Source organism: Dromiciops gliroides, chromosome 5 (genome assembly GCF_019393635.1).
Source record: "Dromiciops gliroides isolate mDroGli1 chromosome 5, mDroGli1.pri, whole genome shotgun sequence".
NCBI classification, from domain to species: Eukaryota; Metazoa; Chordata; class Mammalia; order Microbiotheria; family Microbiotheriidae; genus Dromiciops; species Dromiciops gliroides.
Genome location: NC_057865.1, coordinates 19,048,515 through 19,070,412, shown reverse-complemented (window position 1 = coordinate 19,070,412; position 21,898 = coordinate 19,048,515). Strand labels below are relative to the sequence as shown.

At 44.1% G+C, this 21,898-nt stretch overlaps 1 protein-coding gene across 1 annotated transcript in view; it reads right to left on the bottom strand.

Moving 5' to 3' along the window:
• CREB5 (cAMP responsive element binding protein 5) overlaps positions 1-21,898 on the bottom strand; it is a 420,900-nt gene that overhangs the window by 12,071 nt on the left and 386,931 nt on the right. Inside the window, exons 7-8 of the mRNA XM_043965167.1 lie at positions 15,655-15,978; positions 8,355-8,582 (exon numbers count right to left, since the gene is read on the bottom strand). Coding sequence (XP_043821102.1) covers positions 8,355-8,582; positions 15,655-15,978 — 552 coding nt within the window. The remainder of the gene's footprint in view (positions 1-8,354; positions 8,583-15,654; positions 15,979-21,898) is intronic.

Genomic DNA, 21,898 nt, shown 5'->3' with positions numbered 1-21,898 from the left:
ACTATTTGACAATGGAAAAAACCCCATCTGATTATATATGGAAATTGTTCTTAGGATCTGAAGAAGCTCACAAAAGGCAGTCCAGCTGACCCAAAATAGGGATGATTGAAGAGTGTCACATCAGGCCGTTTGCAATCCAAACTGACACTTGGCAATTTTAGTGAAATTTGGGAAAAGTCAATTTCATGGATGTAAAGGTTTATTTTTGCTTTGAAGAGCACATTTCTTCTCTCTCATTTAACCCTTCTCTCCTTAGGACATCTGCTTGTCTTTTCCCCATTGCTTCTTTTTAAAAAATAATAGCATGAGCCACAGAGAAACTCACTTTTCAGACCAGATTTAGATATGATGTGATTCTTTGTCACGAAAAAATGTTCCAGTTAAATGATCAAGGATAAAGAAAAGGTGAGAGGCAGCAAGGGGAAGGTACAAAGGCTTTGGAGTCAGGAGACTGCCTGGGTTTGAATCCTGACTCTAACACTCCCTTTCCATTAAGTGACTTGAGGCAAATCAGTTATCTTTTCTGAACTTCAGTTTTCTGGTCAATAAAATGGGACCTTTCTAGCTGTAAATGTGCGATCCTTAGCAGCACCAAATCTATGCTCTCTCACTAACAATACACAACACATAAGTTGAAGAAGGCAGAAAATGATTGTTTGTCAAAAGTCACAACTGCCAGATATTAAAACTCGAATCAGAAGCTTTCAGATTCAAAGAATTCTTAAGAAAAGGTTAAAGGCTCCCCTCATCTTTAGTGCATGATGAACGGTAACCAGCCAGGTGCTTGATGACTTGTTTATATGACTTTATTTGGGAAACAACTCTCACCAAGTCTATAAAATGAAATCCTCTGCTTTGCCCCATTGGAGAGAGAGGGGAATGGAAGGAAGAGAGGGAGAGGAAGGAGAGGAAGAGAAGGAGAAAGGGAGGCAGAGAGAGGGAAACAGAGGGTAAAAGAGAGAGACAGAGAATTCTGCTCTCTGATGGTTTAGGAGAGTTGGAATTCATTTCCATTTATTCTCCCACTCTTGTCCTGAGTCACACCCTCTCTGTTCAATGTTCACTCAGAATTGTTGATTGCCTCTTCCTTAAGAAAACAGCTCTGAATTCGTTGTTTGGGCTGCTCTTTGGAGCTGGCTGGCTCCCTCCTTTGGCACACCCTGACCCATTTTACAGAAAGATTTTTGCTTCTTTAAGAAGCTGTTGCAAACCACCAAATAATTTCAATGAGCTAGCTACATTATGTGCTCTCCTGGCCCCACACCAAAGTCTTATCTGAAATATGATGCACTTGCAGAGTGTTTCCATCTGCTGATTCCAAAGCACCTAATAAACAAGCCTGCCATCTCTCATGCTCCAACCCAGGAAACTGAGACCCAAAGAGGATGATGGAAAATTCAGGGAGCGAACGATGCCCTAACAAGTGAGCATCGTGTCCTCATGGAGATGCGCATCTTCTCACATCAATGTTTTATGTTGAAAGCTGGCTTCCAGATAATATCCCCAGTGGAGGCAAATTGCCAGCGCATCAGATTTGCACACCTAACTCTTCAAGAAGCAGGAGCATGGGAAGGTCTGAGGTCCATGGCAGAGCAAAAAAATGCATGGGACGCTAGGTTGGGACAGGAAGCCTGGATGGAGCACGGGCTGGCAAGGAAGGAGATCCTCCTCTCATTGATTAGTTGGGTGGTCCCAGGCAGGTCACTCGCCCACTGTCACCCAAGTTTCCTCACTTACAAATGTCCCTTGTTGTCAGGCTCAAACAAGAACCAAAAACCAGAGATCTGAAGCTGGGAGGGGTTGCAGAGACTTTCAAGTGAAGCGATAAAGCCACAAAAATGTCCCTTCAGCAGGGTCACCTAGCCAATAGGAGTCTGAGGCAGGATCTGAACCCCAAGTGACTCCAAGTCTAGTGCCCTATTCACTCCACCAACCAACCTTCATTCAAGGATATAAAGTATTTTGTAAACTTTAAAGTGCCACAGAAACATCCTGTTATTAGTAGAGTACACAGAGGATCAGGAAAGCTGACTTCTGCTCCTCTCTCTTCTTCCCTCATTGTGGGACCCCAGGCAGGTCATTTCTGTCCTGTCTGATGCCTGGAGGGAGGGGGTGCCTTCCCTTTTTATCTCAGTGTCCCCAGCATATATAAGAGCTGCTTAAGAAATCCTGAGACATTCATAGATCTCTGTGCCTCTGTCTCCCACCAAATTACCTTGAATTTCTTTTGAATGCATTTGAATTTACTTAGAGATATACAAGATATACATGTTCCCCCCCCCAGGAATGTAATCCCCTTGAGGGTGAGGAGAGGGGTCACAGTATTGTGGAGAGGGCTCTTGACTTGGGCATAGGAAGAGGTGGGTACAAGTCACCCATTAATGTATAAGAATTGCTCTCTGCTGCACACTAGCTATGTGATCTGGACCTTCTCCATACCTCTTTCCTCATTGTTAAAAGAAGGGGTTGGACTTGGTAACATCTAAGGGGTCCTTATCATTCTAAATTTATGTTTGCATGACTGTTTCATTTTTATTTTGTACCGACTGTACCCAGTGCATAGTGGGCTCTTTAAATAATAATAATGCATATTAATTAATTAAGGTTAATAAATTCCTACTGATCACTACTGAACTAAATCATCTGTAAGGTCTGCTTAGGCTTTCAAATTTGGTCTCCGATTGATTCATTTTGTGAATAAAGCCTTCTGTCTTGTTTTTGTCTTTGTGTGCTGACACCCAGCATAACTCCTGGTACATAACAGGCACGTGATAAATGTTTTTGACTTTAATTCATTATGATCATTAAACAAAGACACTCATTTGGTTTTCTTATGCATGAATTTCAGAAGTCACGGAGTCAAAAGAATCTTGGGATTGGAAGTGACCAAGTCTCCTCCATGGAGATAATTTCCTCCATCTATTCCCATTTCACAGGTGAGGAATTTGGAGCAAAAGAGGGGATGCTAAAAAAACAGCAGTTGCTTTTATGAGAGCCAATGGTCGACATGACTAAAAGAAGAAACCTGCCCTAGAGCTAAGAGCAGAAGACAGAAACGGTGGGCAGCGGCTTTGCTATGAACACCCCAAAATGGGGTTGTGAAGATTTGGGTATGCCCCCAAATGACTCAACAGCCACAATGTGTTGGGGGTACTCTCTTATTTCATGAATTGTGCTCAAAACGACTCCCTCTATCCCAACATCCACCTGTGGAGGCATACAAGAATGGCTGAATATCCTACCTAATAATACAAAGGTATCTTGAGGGAGGTGGCGGTGGTTTGGGATTGGCAGGAACTGAATTTGGATCCCAGCTTTACCACTGATAGCATATTTTGAAACAGAGAAGGTAGTGAGGAAACACAGATGGGGCTGGGATGGTGAGGTTTTGTACATGGCCCTGGATGAATCACTTTCCCTTTCTAAACCTCAGTTTTCATTTTTTATTTTTCTTTCCTTTTCTTTTTTTGCAAGGCAATGAGGATTAAATGACTTGCCCAGGGTTACACAGCTAGTAAGTGTTAAGTGTCTGAGGCTGGATTTGAACTCAGGTCCTACTGAATTCAGTGCTTTATCCACTGCACCACCTAGCTGCCCCCTAAGCCACCATTTTCTTATCTGTAAAATGAGCAGGTTCTGAATCAATGAACCTCGGATTCTAATTGTATGCATGAGCAAAGTTAATGATGAGCTCTGATAGAATCTCCTGCTGCTGAGCCCTTTAGCTGTGGGCTTTTGAAATTATCTGGGGTTATTATTCCAAAGCTGGTAAGCCACCTGCCTATGCTCTCTTGGATGGGTAGAGGGACTCATCCATTTAGCCCAGAAGGCCACAACAGAGTGGAGATGCATGCCCATAGAGAGACGCAGATATAATGACAACTTTCTGAAGAGAGGCGACATTCAAACACACTTCTAATGGTGGGGCCAGCAACTGGGAGATTTTCTGCTGTCATTTGCAAAGGGACATGGCCAAAGGGTTCTTGGGAGTGAGCAAAATTCTGTGCCAAAAAAAGAATTATGACAATGAGCTACAAAACGTAGGCATGTTTTTGTTGATTAGCTGAGGGCGATTTGGGTTCATTGGGAATCAGGGGACCTTCAATTTGTCAGGGAATGGCTCCCATCTGGCTGGCGCTCTTGCCAAATCCCAAACCTGGGCTCTTGTGTCTAAAATTTCAGCATCTCCTTGGACCACGTGTCTTTGCAGTTAGATGAAAAACAAAGAGTCCATTATGGTTATGGGTGGCCAGATGATCCCAGCATCCCTAAACCTAGAGATCCACTGAGAATCACATTGACCTTTGATAAATGTGGAGCTGATGTCAATTAATCTCTTCCACAGGAGAGAAAAAAAGACTTCCTTCTCTCGTCTGCAAGGCTGGGGCTTGCTGAACGGGGAAAAAGTGATACATGGGAATGCACAGAATGGAGAGCCAGGACTCACTCAGAGCGGACCTCGGAGGTGCATCTGGTCACAATCTCTTTATTTTGTGTTTGAGGCCCAGTGAGAGTGACTGATGTTCATAGACTTAGAGCTAGGGGGACGCTTAGGGAGGATTCAGTCCAACTGTATCATTTTATAGTGGAGGAGACTGAGGCTGAGGGCGGCTAAGGGACTTGCCCATTGTCAGGCCAGAAGTAAGGCATTAAGTGACAGAGCTGCGATCTGAGTCCAGGTTGTCTGGCTGCAAATTCGGCACCCTTTCCACTGGCCTAGCCTTGTGTGGTTCAATGGACATAAAGAGTTTGATCTGCCTCGGATATTTACTAGCTGTGTGACCCTGGGCAGGTCACCTAAGCACTCTCATCTGCAAAATGGGAAAAATAAGAACACCTGTCTCAAAGGTGTTTTTGTTGTCCTTGTTGTTGGTGTTTTGTTTTTGGTGAGGACTAGATGTAAGTGCTTTTTGTTCAGTTCAGTCATTTTTCAGTTGAGTCAGACTCTTTGTGACCTCATTTGTGGCTTTCTTGGCAAAGATACTGGAGTGGCTTGCCATTTCTTAGCCCATTTTACAGATAAGGAAACTGAGGCAAATAGGATTATAGACTAGCCCAGGGTCACCCAGCTAGTCGGTATCTGAGGCCAGATTTCAACATAGGAAGATGGATCTTACTAAGTGCTACAGAAGTAAGTGTGATCTCATTATTACTGCTCCGATGTTAGTTGTGTCACCTTGAAGAAGTCCTTCTAGAAATCTAGCTCCCAGTTTTGTCACTTGTACAACGGGGGTGGGGGGTGGGAGGAAGCAGGTGAAATACATCAGCTCTGAGAGCTCCCCAATGCTAACAGTCTACACATGCCTGCCTATGAACAAAATCCAGGGATTTGGGGCTACCAGCTCACTGGGGACCTGCTCTAGTGAGGCGGTGGGGGCCTGGGATCCCATCTTATTTTCTTAGGACGGGTTGTTCCAGCTGCAGATGGCGAATGCCCTGGCCTGACCAGGAGGTTCTCGGCTGGAAAACAACTCACAGGTGGCACAGGGCCATCTAGACCTTGGCTCCCCAGTCTGGCTGAAGCTTGTTTGCTTAGCACCTTCCCCTTCAGTTTATTTAACATTTGGCTCTTGGGGCCAGTCTCCAGAGAGAGACACCTTTACTTCTTACAAAGGTCCAGTGAGAGGGAAAGGGTCACACAGAGGTGCCAGGATGGACGGAGTCTCTACCATCCAGAGCGATATATCTCAAGGCTAAATACTCGGCAAAATGGGGCAGGCTGGATGGGTGTGATTCCCACTCCCATTAGACTAATTGGGGGGAAGATGAAGAACTCAATATTTACTCCTCTGTATGTGTGCATAGGTGTTGACATCTTATTTAACAACAGGGGATATTTGTGTCTAATGTTCTGGTATTTTTTCCACCTTGGGGAGACTGGAGTCCTAGCACCTCCTTTCCTCCACTGGTTTGGCTCTAAAAAAGTTTTAAATGAGTGGCCTGGGTCAAATGAAGGGCATAAGCTGTAGATGCTGGCTAATATTAATACCCTAGTGTCAAGCAATAAGCATCTTTCTGAATCAACAGCTCCTCTCTCCCTTGCCTTCTTTTCACAGCTCTCCTTCCCTATCCTGCCAGTTTGACACTTTGACAAGTTCATGGAATTCCAGTTATGGAAAGCTCCTTCACTGAGGCAGTTTGACTACTCTGCAATATAAGATGGTAGTATTTAGAGCTATGAGGAGCCTTTAATAAAACCCCCTCATTTTCCCCATGAGGAGCTGATGCCCAGAGAGATGAAGGAACTCACCCAGGGTCACCCAGCTGGCAAGTGGCCTTGTTAGGGTTCGAACCCAGGTCTTTGGACATCAATGCTGATACTTTGGGCCATGCGTTAAACTGGAATTTAATCAGTTTGGCCATCTCCTTCTACCAATGCAAATGGCACTGAAATAATCAGCCTAAAGTCATACTGGTATGTGCCAGAGACAGGATTTGAACCCAGCTCCATTTAAGTTCAACGTCAACTCTCTATCTACTATACCATATTATTTCACATGACGGTGGTGCCCTTAAAAAACCTCTGAGGCCTCATTTCAATAGGAACTCAATCAGGTTTTTTTTTGTGTGCGGCAATGGGGGGTTAAGTGACTTGCCCAGGGTCACATAGCTAGTAAGTGTTAATCAATCAGGTTTTTTTTGTTTGACAGTTGAGGAACCTGAGATCTGGAGAGAGAATGTGACTTCCTCTCTTCTTGTAGGCAGTGTATTCCACATGAAAACTGATCTATCAGTGCTAGTCTAATTGCCTAGATCTAAGTCGTACTCCATGAAGTCTGCTGGAGTGATGTGGGATGCCTTCCTGCTCTGCTCCCCAGCTTTTCAACCCCTCCCTCTTCTGGGGGAACCTTCTTTCCTTTTGTTGTGAAGTACTTTTTGTGTTTCCCATGTAAGGCACATGTAAAAAAAATCAAGAAGGAAAAATATGAAAAGGGACTGAGATGCTGTTGTGTTTGGCTTGACTTGGGGTGGGTATCAAGGTATAAGGGAAAGGACACTGGATTTGGAGAGAGAAGCCCTGAGTTCATAGAATCATGGAGCCTCCAAGTGGCACGGATTGGTCTCAGTGGCTTCAGCGATCCCTCCCAATTCTGAGATTCAGTGATCTTGTGAAAGGGACCCCCAAAGTGGTGGAGTCTCAGCATCCCATACAGGAATCTCGGGGCAGTGATCATCCTGACTGCCCAAAGACCTCCCAAGAGAGGGAATGGCCCTTCCTCCTGCCCAGCTCCCTGCATGAGGAAGTGCCTAAGTCTGCCCTTCTTCAACTCCTGCTGCTGCCTCCTGGGGGAGACACCAAGGAGAAGGAAAGAATTCCTGCTTCTAACACCCTCTCCCTTGGCCAAATCACCTCCTCTCTCTAGGCTTTCATTCCCTTCTATCTGCAACTTGGGTGTTGGATGAGGGGATGTCTAAGGTCCTCCCAGCTTGAAATCCTTCGAAATCACATCAGTTCCTCTCCTTTAGCGATCTCTATTTTCACCAAAGAAAAACTATTCACTGTAAGCAAAAGGAGGGGGAGGGGCAAGAAAACCTCAAAGAAGCACCAGGTGACTCAGTTCTGCTAGTGATCTAATGCCAGTTCTTTTGTTGGTGAATTGATCTGAAACCATGTGGTTTCTTTCTGTCAGATGGAGAGTCACATTTGTAGGAGTTTTTTCTGATGCTCCTCTTCCCACAAGTGACAGTATTTCTCCCTTCTCAAATTAATTCGTATTTACTTTGCCTACACACACATATACACATACATATAGGGTGAATCCACATCCATATGCTTATATGTGTATGTAGATACATATATGTATATGTGTGCATATTGTCTATCTGCCTTTCTATCACCTATCTATCTATCTATCTATCTATCTATCTATCTATCTATCTATCTATCTATCTATCTATCGATCATCTATCTATCATCTATCTATCTACTTGGAAAATGTAAGCTCCCTGGGGGCAAGGACTGCCTTCATTCCTTGCCTTTGTATTCCCAGCACCTAGCATAGTATAGTTTATATAAATACTAAGCACTTAATATTTATAGAATTGAATTCGTATTTTTTAAAGCATTCTCCGGATCTGCTCTTCTATCTGAATAAAACATCTGCCAGTGCATCTGGCAAGAAGGGATACCGGTCCATGCCCTTCAGTTTTGCTAGATACCACTTCAGTGACTCCCTGGCAAGGAGCTGAGGGGAGCAGCTTGGGATTGAGGGCCTCTTAGATGGCACCTATGTTTTTGCCGGCGTCCCAATGCGCCATATTTGTGCTTAGGTCAACCAGTGGCTGTGGGTTCCCCCCATGCCCAGTGTACACAGGGTCTTTGTGCGGCAGTGGGAGAGGCTGGGCCCCCGCACCTGAAGCTGCATGTTTGTCTGGGTGAGTTCTTCCGCTTTTTTTTCCAATGACATCACCCAGACCTTCCTCTTCTGTCTACAGCGGGTGGCAGCTGCTCGGTTCCTTTCCAGAAACTTCCTCCGCCTCTCGTCTGGGTCCTCGTCCACCACCCTTCGCCGACGCCCCCCGGTAGGCTGGGGCGGCTGTATCGTCTGGGTGGGTTGCATCTGCTGTGTCGCTGGTGAAACCTGCCAAGGGTTGGAGTGGGGAGGGAGAAGGATGAGAAAACAAGGCCAAGGTAGGGATGAGTGGCCCGGGGAGCAGGGCAATGATGCCTCAGTTGATCAAAGGAACACTTTTAGGCATTTGAAGAAACAAACAAAAACACATGTGACAACCTTGGGATCTCTAGCTCCAATCCAGGCTCAGATCAAATCCTACGCAATCCCCCTGAGTATTCCTGCTCCCCTCCTCCCCCACTACTTCATATTTACTTCCCTTACATTTCATATTCACTTATTTATGCCTTGTTCTCCTCCAGTAAAAGGTAAACTACTTGAGGGCAGAAACTTTCCATTTTTGTTTTCGTATTAACAGCTTCGGAGAGATTCTGGCTCACAGTAGGCAATTAATAAATGTTTGTGGCACCATCTTTTAAAAGCATCACCTGACTGTTCTCCTATCTATCTTTATCACATATCTGACAGAATTCCTGGTAACCAATCAGCATTAATTAAGCGCCCACTGTGTGCCAGGCTATGTGCTAGACAAAGACAAACAGAAAACATTCCTTGCTCCTGAGGAATTCACATTTGGGTGAGGGAGATGACAGGAAAAAACCAGGTAACCTTTGCTTGGGCGGGGGAGGAGAAGAGAAGATAGGAGAATGATAGCAATTCAGTGACTGCCAGATTCCACTTCAGTTAATGATGATACAAAGGACCTGGATTTGAATCTTGCCTCTGATGCTTTCTTACTTGTGGGATTTTTGGGAAATCACTTCACCTCCCTGGGCCTCAGTTTCTCCCTATGTAAAATGAGGGGGCTGGACAAGATGGCCTCTGAGGTTCCTTCCAACTATTGATATAGGGTTCTCTGACCACTGTGGATGGTCTATAGAATGTTCTGCTAATGCCTTCTAACCTCCTAAGGCACTCAGAAAATTCTGTCCTGACTCCTTTCTCCCAACAGCAATGGTTTATTTAAGTTGAATATAAAAACAAATAAACAAACAATGTGGTAAAAGAGAAGATAGAGAGGCTAGGTTTCTGGCCTGAACTTTGACAACAGACCTCAGCCATCTGGGAAAAGTTCTCCTAGTAGTGGTCAGTCCACTGCTTCCATCCTCTACCCTCAGACACACCCAGTGTAAGGGTACTCCAGATGAGTCTGGTATGGCCTTCAATGCCACAGAGGGCTAGACTGTCTCTACTGGCACCTGTCTGGCTTTGGAGCCCATTACCCAGGATAACACCTGGATATTATTTCAGTGTCAGGGAGCATTGTGACACTTTTGGTGTCTGAGAATAAGGATTCCATTCTCTTCAAAGATGTTTGGTGTGCCACTGTGACAAGGTGTCAAAGCACCTTGGGCCCATGGTGCAGTTGGGCTTCTGGTGTCACCCAGACCTGTTTTTACTGTACTTGATGAGGTCTCCTGAAGGCTCGGGGACACGTCAAAGGACAGTCACCTTCCACAATGGTGCCTTTGCCTTCTTTCCCTACATAGACACACGACACCTTGTGAGACCCTCAAATCTGTTCATGTGACTTGGACAACTGATACTCCCCCCAGTGCACTTTGCTCCTTTTTTTGTCTTCATTCATAGGAAAAACCAAGTTCACTTCTCAGTCAGTCAGATTCACAGCTGTAACATCCATGAAACTGTTTTACTAGAGACTGTTTGCCTGGGCGAGTACTGGGCTGAGAGTCTAAGAAATGGAACCAAACAGCCCATGTTCCCTGGCACGGAATCAGTCAACTGACTGATTGACTGATGGGGACACATCGAAATGACTAGAGTCGTCATCATGTTAATGGCTACAGGTTGACATCTTAAGGGATGACTGATGGGTGGTGATGTAGTTTGACCCCAAACTATCAGACTTTCTGTGAATTTCTGTGCCATTAGTCTCTGGGTTGTGTTTGTGTATGTGTGTGAGCTGACTTTTATATAACGCAAAAAGAGTTTCTCAAAGCCACTTATTGGTGACTTCATAACACCCACTAGCCTCCTAATGTATGCTAGTGAGAAAACAGATGAACCATCTAAAGCCTTGGTCCCCGAGGACCATCGAGGTAGCCAGCCCTGTTATTGGGAAAGATTGAGTGGTTGTCACTTCAGAGGCCCAGCACCGGAGCCAAACCACCCACTCCAAGGCAAAACATCTCTGCAGAGGACATGCTGAACTGCCCGACTCTTTTTGCTTTTATCCAAATCCTTTTCCCGTGTGAAATAAATCATGAGCTCATATTCACATTTAGGGGACCAGGATTAGCAAAATGGCGAGGTTGGCAAAGTAGATTTTCGGTTCCCCTCCATCTGCCTTCCAGGACCTTCTAGCAGCACTTCATCTCCCTAGGTGGCCAGTTCCCCTTCCTCCCCATCCTCCCCCAGCTCCCAGTGCTTTAAAGCTGAAGACGTTAGTTATGTTAGAACGTCAGACCAATGGCAGGCCAATGGAGAGGGATGATATTCAACAGGGGGAGCCCTCCCCTTGCTCCTTCCTCTGGAAGATCTCCTGTGGTGCCACAGAAGACTTGACCAGACACGCAGGTCATTGTAAATGGCCAGTACATGTGCTCCAGGAGCAGCACTGGAGGTTGGAGGGTCTGGCTCCTAATCCCGGCTTTGCTCCCAGCTACCTGTGTGACCTGGGGCAAATCACTACTCTCTGGACTTCAGTTTCCTCATTTGTAAAATGAAGGTTGGACTAGAGAGTCTCAGAGGTCCCTTCCAGGCTGAATCTATTCTCCTGGAGTCAGGAGAAGTTACAAATGCAAACCCAAGACAGGATGTTGCTCTCCCATCGGTCTGTGCTTCCTGCAACTGAATTCTCTGGGATTCTGGTCCTTCTCAAACTTAAAAAAAAATCAGAATCATGAAATTAATCCTCACAAAAGATTAATTTAATTTATTTCAATAAACACGGAGTCTCTATTTGTAGGTTAAAAGTACCTGGTCATTCTCAGGCAAGTATTTTTATATAGGTGTCATGGATCCTGGCAATCCCAAGCCTATGGACCCATTCTCAACATTTTAAATTAAATTAAAAATAACATTTTAAAATAATTGAAAGGAATATTAAATTTCAATTTAAGATTCTGAAACCATTAATACCAGCTATGACCTTAATCTCCTGCCCCACCCAGACCATGCTCCATTATTCTATCTCTAATAGCTGTACTATCCCCCTCTCTACTGGCTCCTTCCCTTATGCCCAGAAGCAAGTTGAAGCCTCCCGAATCCTAAAAGCAAATCCCTACCATCAACCCTACCGCCCTCTCAAGCTACCATTCTGTATCTCTTCTTGCTTTCTTTGTTAAAATTCTAGAAAGAGGAGTCTGTCCTGGGTGCCTTCATTTTCCTACCACCAACTCACTCCTCAGCCTCCCAAGCTTATTATTTGAGCAGTCATATGAAGGATGGAGAAGGGGAAGACTGGAGGCGAGAATACAAGTACCAAAATCCTCCAGGCAAGAGCTAGTAAGGATCTGATCTGGAGGCTGGCCATTTGAGCAGAGAGGAAGGTATTGCTGCAAGGCATATTGTGAAGCTTGGACCAGCAGGAGTTTATAGTGCATCACTATATGTGTTCAATGTTTATGGGATTTGGGGGCAGCTAGGTGGCACAGTGGATAAAGCACTGGTCCTGGATTCAGGAGGACCTGAGTTCAAATCTGACCTCAGACACTTGACACTAGCTGTGTGACACTGGGCGTCACTTAATCCTCATTGCCCCACGAAAAAAAATGTTTATGGGATTTAATTGGATAAGCATGGAGAAAGGTTGGAGGAGAAGGAAGAAATATGTGATTTTGATGTTGACATTTTGAGCTTGGGGGATAGGAAGGATGGTGATGCCATCAACAGAAAAAGGAAAGTTGGAAGGAAAGGTGTGTTTATGTGGAAGATAACCAAGGCCGTTTTGGACACTTTGACCCTGTGTTGTGAGAGAAGAGATGTCTTGTAGGCAGTTGGAAGAAGGTGACTGTAGCTCAGGGGGAGAGTCTGAAGTAGCTCCATAGATTTCAATCAATCAACAAGCATTTAGGAAGGCTCTACTACATGATGAGCTTTTTTCCAGGCACTGGAGATACAAAGACAAAAAAAAAATCACAGTATCCAATCTCAAGACATTTCCATTGTATCGGGAGTCATCTGCCTACAGCTGAACATTGAAGTCGTGGGAGTGGATGAGATCAGAAAAGAGACCAAGAGAAGGGGCAGCTAGGTGGCGCAGTGGATAGAGCACCGGCCCTAGATTCAGGAGGACCTGAGTTCAAATCCGGCCTCAGACACTTAACACTTACTAGCTGTGTGACCCTGGGCAAGTCATTTAACCCCAACTGCCTCACCCCCCCCCCAAAAAAAAAGAGAGACCAAGAGAAAAGAAGAAGGCCTGGGACACTATGTTGAGGGAAACTCATACTTCAAGGTCAGGAGGAGAAAGATGAACTATCAGAAACAAGGAATCATGGGAGCCTTGGGAGAACTGATTGTCCAAACAGAGGGGCTAGTTAATAGTATCAGATATGATAGAATGGTAAAGGCAGATAAGGGGAAAACACACTGATGTGGCACTTACAAGGCTGTTGATAACCTTGGAAAAAGAAGTTTCAGCAGGGAGGTAAAGATAGAAGCCAACTTGTGAGAGAAGAGTTGGGAGGTAATGAAGAACAGTCTTGGATTGTAATTTATTCTTTTTTACTTTTGGTGAGGCAATCGAGGTTAAGTGACTTGCTCAGGGTCACACAGCTAATCATCTATTCTTTCTAGCAATTGAGGAGTGAAGGAGAATAGGCATAGAATAATAACTTGAGGGGGGAATTTCAGAAGTGAAAGGGGTTTTTGTTTTTTAGGATGAAAAATCTTAACACATTCATAGGCAGAATGGAAGGAGAAGAAAGTGGCTGAAGACATGAGAGCTAATGAAGCAAAGACCCAGATGAGAGGAGAAAGGGATGGGATCAGGGATTCAAGCAGGAGTGTTACTTGGCTAAGGAGTTGACAGGAGGGAAGGGAGAAGGGAGAGGTGAAGACATAGCAGAGAGACTGAGGAGAGGAGAGGATAGTTCAGGACCAGGAACTCCAATATTATGTTAAATATAAAAGGCAAAGTTGGCTTTTGAGTGAAGGGGACGGCTAGCAAAAATGAAAAGATTTGGAAGAACTTTGATAGGGAATCACATGGTGAGGATCTCATTGCCAAGTCCAGTCCATAGGATCATCGATCTAAAGGTCATTGAGAACAACCACCTTGGGACCCATATGTACAAATGAGACTCAGAGATGTTATCTGAGGTGCCCAGTGCCACCCAAGGAAGAAGCTGAAGAAATACGCATTTGAACCCAGGTCTTCTTCCAAATCCAGTGCTTTCTCCCTGCTATCACACTCATAGACATTATGGATTTAGGCGATCCAGGCCCTTGACTCCCCAGAACCTCAACCTCTGTCCATTTGGGTTCAGAAATCAATAAAATCGGTGGACACAAGACAATCTGAAGTGCCCCAGTGGCATCTGGGGCCATGGTTCAAATGGCCCTCTTGGTCGGATCTTCACAGGATCTTGACCTTAACTCTTTCTGGGACTGAATAAGAAAAAATGTTTCATCCAACTAATTACACTGGCAATTAACTAATTGCGTTTACAATTGGCCACTTACTGTCTTGAGACTGAAATGGAGGGCAATTGACTAATGGCTAATGAGCTAATGAGTGTCTTTTAAGATGAGGACTGCTAAACTTGTTTTGTAGAATAACTCCCCACTGAAGGCTAGGAGCCCAATATTCTTCTTTTATTTAGAAAGGAGATAAATAAATAAACTAAATTGCCTCCTCAGTTATTATCTTATTACACTCTTTGCCTCAAGTCTTCTCCTTTGGAACCAGGGCTGGAAATCTGGTGCCATCTTTGACCTAAAGCTTGGCTTCCCCTACCACTCTTGATGAAGTTCGTCTCATTCCCCACATTTTGGTAAAGGGCCCTGAAAAGGATGGTGTGGACAAAATAAGTCTTTTGTTCATGTTGATGTTTCCTCAAGCATTGTCTATGAACAAAGATGTAGATCTGTAAAGGACCTCAAATGCAATCTAGTTCCCACCCAATCCCCATTTTACAGATGAGAAAACTGAGACCCAGGGATAGTAATTGACTTGTCCAGGGTCACATCGATAACAGGAGTCAGAGGTGAAATTTGAGCTCAGATCCTCTCATGCCAGAACCAGGGCTCTTGTCTCTGGGTTACAGGGGAAGAAAACATCATTCGAATCATTTACAGTCCCGGGATATCTTCGTCCTTCTCCCACATTAAACTCGAAGGGCAGAAAAATCCAAGTAGGTTCTCCACTAGCCCAGAGCATACCTGGCCCTCAAGTCTACTCCCCTCCTGTTTTTAGAGACACACATTTTAATTGGTTACTCCAAGGTAACCAATTACTCAGAGAGGTAGGTCAATGTTCTAATTCATTTCAATTTTACAGGTGACCCAAATAAGCCCCCAAGGTATTAAGTCAGCCTTGGCTGGCATCTAGTTACCCGGCACACCTGGTAAAACCAGGCTTCAGATTCCTCAAGTTTCTGGTTCCTAGTCATAGAATCAGCCATTTGGATGTGAAAGGGAACTCAGTGGCCATTCATTCCAACCCCGCCCTTTATTTTATAAGGGAGGATACTGAGGCTCACAGAGTTCGTTGCTTATCCGAGGTCATATAGGCAAAGTTTCCCAGAGACCTCTGTTTTCTTCCCTTAGCCCCACCCTGCCTCAGTAGGTGTCCTTCCTATTCTTCACAGGCCTCGCTCTTTCCCACTGCTACCATCTCTGTATTTGAATTTTTGTTGCAGATTGGAGGCTGGCCTTGATTTCTGCCGGTTGTGGCTGTACTTGCTCCCCAGCCCTGGGGTTTGACTCTAAAATCAGTCATCACTTACTAACGCAGGTCTAACACAATGATAGGATGGAAGTCCCCGCATCCTCCCAGAAAGGTAGCCGAGCGGGCCAGCGGCCCCAGTGGGATGGAGATGGGAGGTGCTCATACTGGCTATAATGGCTGCTTTGCTCAGGAAAAGGAGAGAGTGCTTGTGACGTCTCCACCTACCTGTGCTTGGCCGCCGGCGTGCAGGGGAGGGTGTGATGAGGTCTGGTGGTGTGCCGGGTGTGCGTGGAGGTGGGAATGGGTGTGGTGATGAGGGTGGTTCTGCTGGTGATGGGCTTGTGGATGAGGGTGGTGGGCGGGGTGCTGGTGCTGGTGTGGGTATGGGTGATGGGGCGGCAGCGTCTGGTGCTGATGCGGGTGAGAGTGCAAATGATGGTGCGGAGTCTGGTCCTGGCGAGAGCCCATCATTTCCATCATATGGCCCATGCTGTTCATGTTTCCATTGGACATGGCCGCGGGGTGGTGAGTCAGAGCTGCCTTCAGCCTCTAGAACAAAGCAAGCAGAGAGGGGAAACTGAGGCTAGAAATGGAAACCCCATGAGATTTCGTTTCTATTCAATTCCATTAGCGTTTACTAACCACCTCCTGGATGTCAGGCATTGTGCTGGGTTTTGGGGAAACATACAAAATTATATAGTCCCTGGCCTCAAGAAGCCTACATTCTAATGGGTGAGGGAGGAGAGACGACATATATACAGTTAAATAAATGTAAAATCTATACAACGTGGGAGACAGGAAATCAACATGACTCCTTTACAATGAACAACAACAGTAACAGCTGGTATTTCTGAAGCACTTCAAGGCTTGCAAAGTGCTTTACGTTCATTACCCCATTTGATCCTCTGTTTTAACAAGCTTCACAATCTGTTTGCGGCCTACCTTAATGGATATTGCTCCCCTTCCCACATTTTGTGATCCGGCCACACTGGCCTTCTCTCTGTTCCTCCCACATGCCCATCTTCTCTCTCTGCATCTTTGCACTGACTGCTCCCCATGTCCAGAATGCATGCCCCCCCTTTCCTCTGCCTCATAGAGTCCTTCTCCTCCTTTAGGATGTAGCTTAAACATCACCTTTTAGAAGAAGTCTTCCCTCATCCCCACCCCCACAACTGCTAGTACCCTTCCCCCTAAACTATTGTGTATTTATTGACTTTGTACATATTTGTACTTACTAACTTTACACACATACTATATATGCATATATGTGAACACATATAGCATAAATACATGCAAACATGCAGCATATGTATAACTAAAATGAATATAAAAGTGTATACATACATACACATGTGTATACATACATACACATGTGTATACATATATACACACATACACATGTATGGAGGTATACCTTACTCTATTGTACTTTGCAGATATGACATTTTTTGCAGATTGAAGGTTTTCAAGCAGCCCTGCGTCAAGCAAATCGACCAGTGTCTCTGTGCCACATTTTGGTAATTCTCATAATATTTCAGACTTTTTCATTATTATTATATCTGTAATAGTGATCTGTGATCAGGGATCTTTGATGTTACTATTGGAATTGTTTTGGGGCACCATGAGCTATGCCAATATAAGACGGTGAGCTTAATAAGTTCTGTGTGTTCTGATTGATCCACTAAGCAGCAGCACCTCTATCTCTCCCCCCCCTCCAGCCTTCCTATTCCCTGAGACACAATATTGAAATTAGGCCAATTAATAACCCTACAATGGCCTCTAAGTGTTCAGGTGAAAGGAAGAGTCAATCTATGGGGCAAACTTCATTGTTGTCTTAGTTTAAGAAATTGTCACAACCATCCCAACCTTTAGCAAAACCACTCTGAGCAGTCAGCATCCATTAGCATCAAGACAAGACCTTCCACCAGCAAAACGATTACAATTCACCGAAGGCTTAGGTGATGGTTATCATATATTTTTTAGCAATAAAATATTTTAAATGAAGGTATGTATATTGTTTTTTAGATATAATACTATTGCACACTTAATAGACTATAGTATAATGTAAATGTAACTTTTATATTTACTGGGAAACCAAAAAATTCATATGTCTTGCTTTATTGGGATATTTGCTTTATTGCAGTCATCTGGAACTGAACTGGTAATATGTCCAAAAGAAGGAGGGAGGGAGCAATCGAGGGAAGGAGGTGGTTGGGGGTGGGGGAGAACATGCTGGAAAGGACCTCAGATGCAATCTAGTCCTTACCCCATCTACATTTTACTGAGGAGATAACCAAGACTCAGGAATGGTAATTGACTTGCCAAGGTAACATTGATAATAGGTGTCAGAGGTGGGATACACATACACACATATGTACTTGTGTTTTCCATTAGAATGTAAGCTCTTTGCAAGTAGGGATTGTTTCATTCTTTGTACATGTATCTCCAGCATGCTTGGAACAATGGTTAATAAATGCTTGTAGATTGATTCATTATGTCACAATTTTAAAAAAGCAAATTCAAAACAAAACAAAATTGGAGGGGGAGGTGGTTTTAATTGATGCCTTGACTAATAGCATGATCCAATAGCACAGGCATCAGAGCTCATAAATTTAGAACTGGAAGGGCATTTTGAGGCTGGATAGTCCAACTACTTTATTTTACAGTTGAGGAAACTCAGTATCAAGGAGCTTAAGTGACCTAAGTGAGGTTGCTGGGTGGCATATTGGGTAGAACGTTGGGTTTGAGACAGGGAGACCTGAGTTCAAATTCAGCTTCAGACACTTCCTAACTGACCTCATGCAAATAAATCACTTAACTTTTCTCTGCCTCATCTTCCTCATCTATAAGATGTGGATAATAATGAACCTTTCATGATTAGCATGAAGATAAAATGAGATAATATTTATAAAGCCTTTTGCAAACATTAAAGTACTATGTAAGTGCTAACTATTATTCTTATTATTCTTTATTATTATTTTTGTGGGGCAATGAGTGTTAAATGATTTGCCCAAGGTCACACAGCTAGTAAAGTGTCAAATGTCTGAGGTTGGATTTGAACTCAGGTCCTCCTGAATCTAGGACCAGTGTTTTATCCACTGTGCCACCTAGGTGCCTCCTAACTATTATTATTGTTGCTAGTATTATCACAATGATGACACAATGATGATGATATATTTGTAGCTTGCATGAAGCTTCACCTCCTTTAATGGGCATCAGATTGATTCAGTTCATGAGTCCCTTGTGGTAATACTAATTCCAAATCACACAAAACATTTCCTTGACTTTGGGAGGGATTGAACAGGAAGAAAGTCAAATAATGAGGAAAACAGTATTTCTTGTATAGGATGGGTGGGAAGCATTAACAATGTTGGACCCCAGAAGGTTCCCAGGCACAACTGCAACATTGAATGGCTCTTGATTTAAAGAAATAAATAAAGTCTGCCCTAAAGAATTACGCAATGATTGGCCCAGGCCAGATTTCTCAAAATGGTTCTTATTGTAATAACCATTGTTCTCACAGACCAGAACAATGTTCTGTGTCCCCCATCATCAAATAGTTTCTTCTTTGGAAATAGATCATGCTTTATGGAGCATGTCTCATTATAGACTCGTCCTAGCTTCACAAAGTCTTTACTGAGGCAAGGGGGTGAATGGGCAGGGAAGGGTTAGTGAATAGAGTTCTGAACTTGAAATTAGAAAAACCTGAGTTCAAATTTTGCCTCAAATACTTACTAGCTGTGTAACCCTGGCAAGATGTCCCTATGTATAAAATGAGGACAATAATAACATCTAACTATCAGGGTTCTTGTGAGGATGAAATGAGATCCTCATTTGATATGAGATACATAGAGGACTCTATGAACCTTAACATTCTGTGTATTGCCTAAAAGTATTCCTAAAGGACTGAGCTGGCTTTGTGGATTTGCATTTGAAGCTGACCGAAGATTAAGGTAAATGCTAATTGTGGTGTAAGAATCACTTCATCAATGCAAGGATTCTCTGTTACGTAGTTTACTAGCCAGTGTAGAATTCATGGGTTGCCATAGCCAACAAAACCATCCCTTATTAGTTACCAAATAGGAGATGAGCAGCTTGGGATCTAGCTAGCTTGGTGGTCAGAGCACATACTGAGACTGTTCCTGGGACTATCTTTAAAGCGTTTTATAGCCAGGATCTGTCAGTGTAAGCACTGAATAAGAAATAATAGGGAATAAGTTCCCTAGTAATGGAGTCTTTAGACATCTAGGACTGACTCCATGTTATGAAGACACATTGGAATAGTAGTTTTTGGCTCCTTAGAATAAAACTTTGGTTGAACAGACCCCATCTAATCAGAATTCTCAGTTAATGGGGGCAGCTCGGTGGTGCAGTGGATAGAGCACTGGCCCTGGATTCAGGAGGACCTGACTTCAAATCCGGTCTCAGACACTTGACCCTTATTAGCTGTGTGACCCTGGGCAAGTCACTTAACCCTCACTGCCCCCCCCAAAAAAACCCTCAATTAAGCAGACTTTTTAAAACCACAAAATTTTTATACTTTTGCTAAAGCATTAAAATGGAACATAAGCTCATGGGAGGAAATTTGTTTTCCATGTTTCCATTGTTTTCCTCCTTGTCTTTGCACCCACAATGCCAATCGTGGCACCTAGAACATAGCGAGTGTTCAGTGTGTGCATTGCATGGAATTGAATTTGTTCGGATCCACCTCCTTGACCTACTTCCATTCAGATCTTTGATCACAGCCTCTCAGAAGAGAGCCGGACTCACTCCCCATTACATTTGTAGCTTGATGGTTCTACCCAACACTATTGTAGGCATGGGAAACAACTTGTACCAAGGTAGGGATGAAGCGCTGGCTTCAGGGAATGGTGGGTGTGCTGGCTGGGCTATGATGTCCAATTCATGAAAGACAGGGGTGTGGGGGAGATATCAAAAAAGCCCGAAAAGGTAGATTGAAGCCAGGCAATGAAGGGCTTAACAAAAGGGGACATTTTCTCAGAGGGGCAATAGGGAGCCGGATTCTTGACCAGGGAAGTATTGTGGTCAGATCTGTGATTTAGGAGAATTATTTTGGCATTTTTATAGATTGGAGAGATGAGATGCTAAAAGGAGGGAGCCCCTTGTTTTGAAAAAATAAAAGCAAAGAAAATCAAATAGAAAGAAGCAAGAAGAGATGGCAGTAGGTTTTTTGTTTTAATTTTCTTGGTCACACAGAGAATAAGTGTCTGAACTCAGGTCTTCCTGACTCTTGCCCCAGTCCACTTTGCTGCCCCTACATCTTGTTGCTTATTGTTGCTTGTCCTTCATTCCCCAAGAAGACCATGACATCGGGGTGATATCATGACTTGCAGTGAACTGGATTTAAGTGAGGCAGGACTGTGCAAAGTCACCAACCTCACTTTCTTCTCCAAAGCCATTTGGGTCCAGTGGCAAGATATATGTCAGGACAACTGGAGATGGTCTCGGGTATTTAAGGACATTGGGGTTAAGTGACTTGCTCAGGGTCACACAGCTAGTGTCTGAGGTGAGATTTGAATGTGGGTCCTCCCAACATCAGGGCCAGTGCTCTATTAATTGCACCACCTAGCTGCCCCACATTCTTTGTACTTGTATCCTCAGTGGCCAGTGCAGTGCTTGGCACACAGTAGGCACATAATAAATGCTTGTTGATAGCTTGAAAAAAATCTACCTGAAGAGGGACATGTCAGAATTGAGAAAGATATTTAGGGATGGACCAAGACATCACTATTACAATATATTAGAACCCTTTTCACTTCTAATTAGAAACCAATGAACCCTGGTGGATATCCCAGATTGTCATCTCTCCAATAATTAGCTTGTCCTATTGAGTGAAATTTATTTGACTGCCTCCCATCAACTTTTTGCTGGGCTCAGGACAATATATTATAACAATAACTTCATTGCTTTGCTCTCCACATTCCTCAGTCATGCTGCAAGACCATCATCACTGTGATTCCACCTAATCCCTGGAGGAAACGCCGAGTGCTACATAGCCAAGAGCAGGCTTCAAACTCTGGGTGATGCAAGACAGACACACCTATTGTCTGGGCTAACAAGTGACTGCTTCTGTCCACCCATGACCCTGGCTCTTCTCCTCACCCTCTGGCCTTTAGTCCACATCACACAATGAACAAAAAACTGAAAAAGACCTACTGTCAAACAATTTCACAGGGGCCATTTTTAATATTCTTGGAGGGAGATGGTGCAGTGTGAAGTGGTGCAAAAGCTTCTGAGTTTTAGTTAGGTGGTCTAGGATAATTCCTGACTCTGCCCTTTTCTGCAAGGCCCTTCTCCTTTCTAAGCCTCAGTTTCCCCATCTGTAAAATGAGGAGAGTAGACTAGAGGATGCCTGCACTACTTTCTGCTTCTAAACTGCTGGTCCTATCCTCCTCCAATCCCTTCCCAAACAGCATAGGGCACTACGGGAAGACTCTTGTAGCCCACT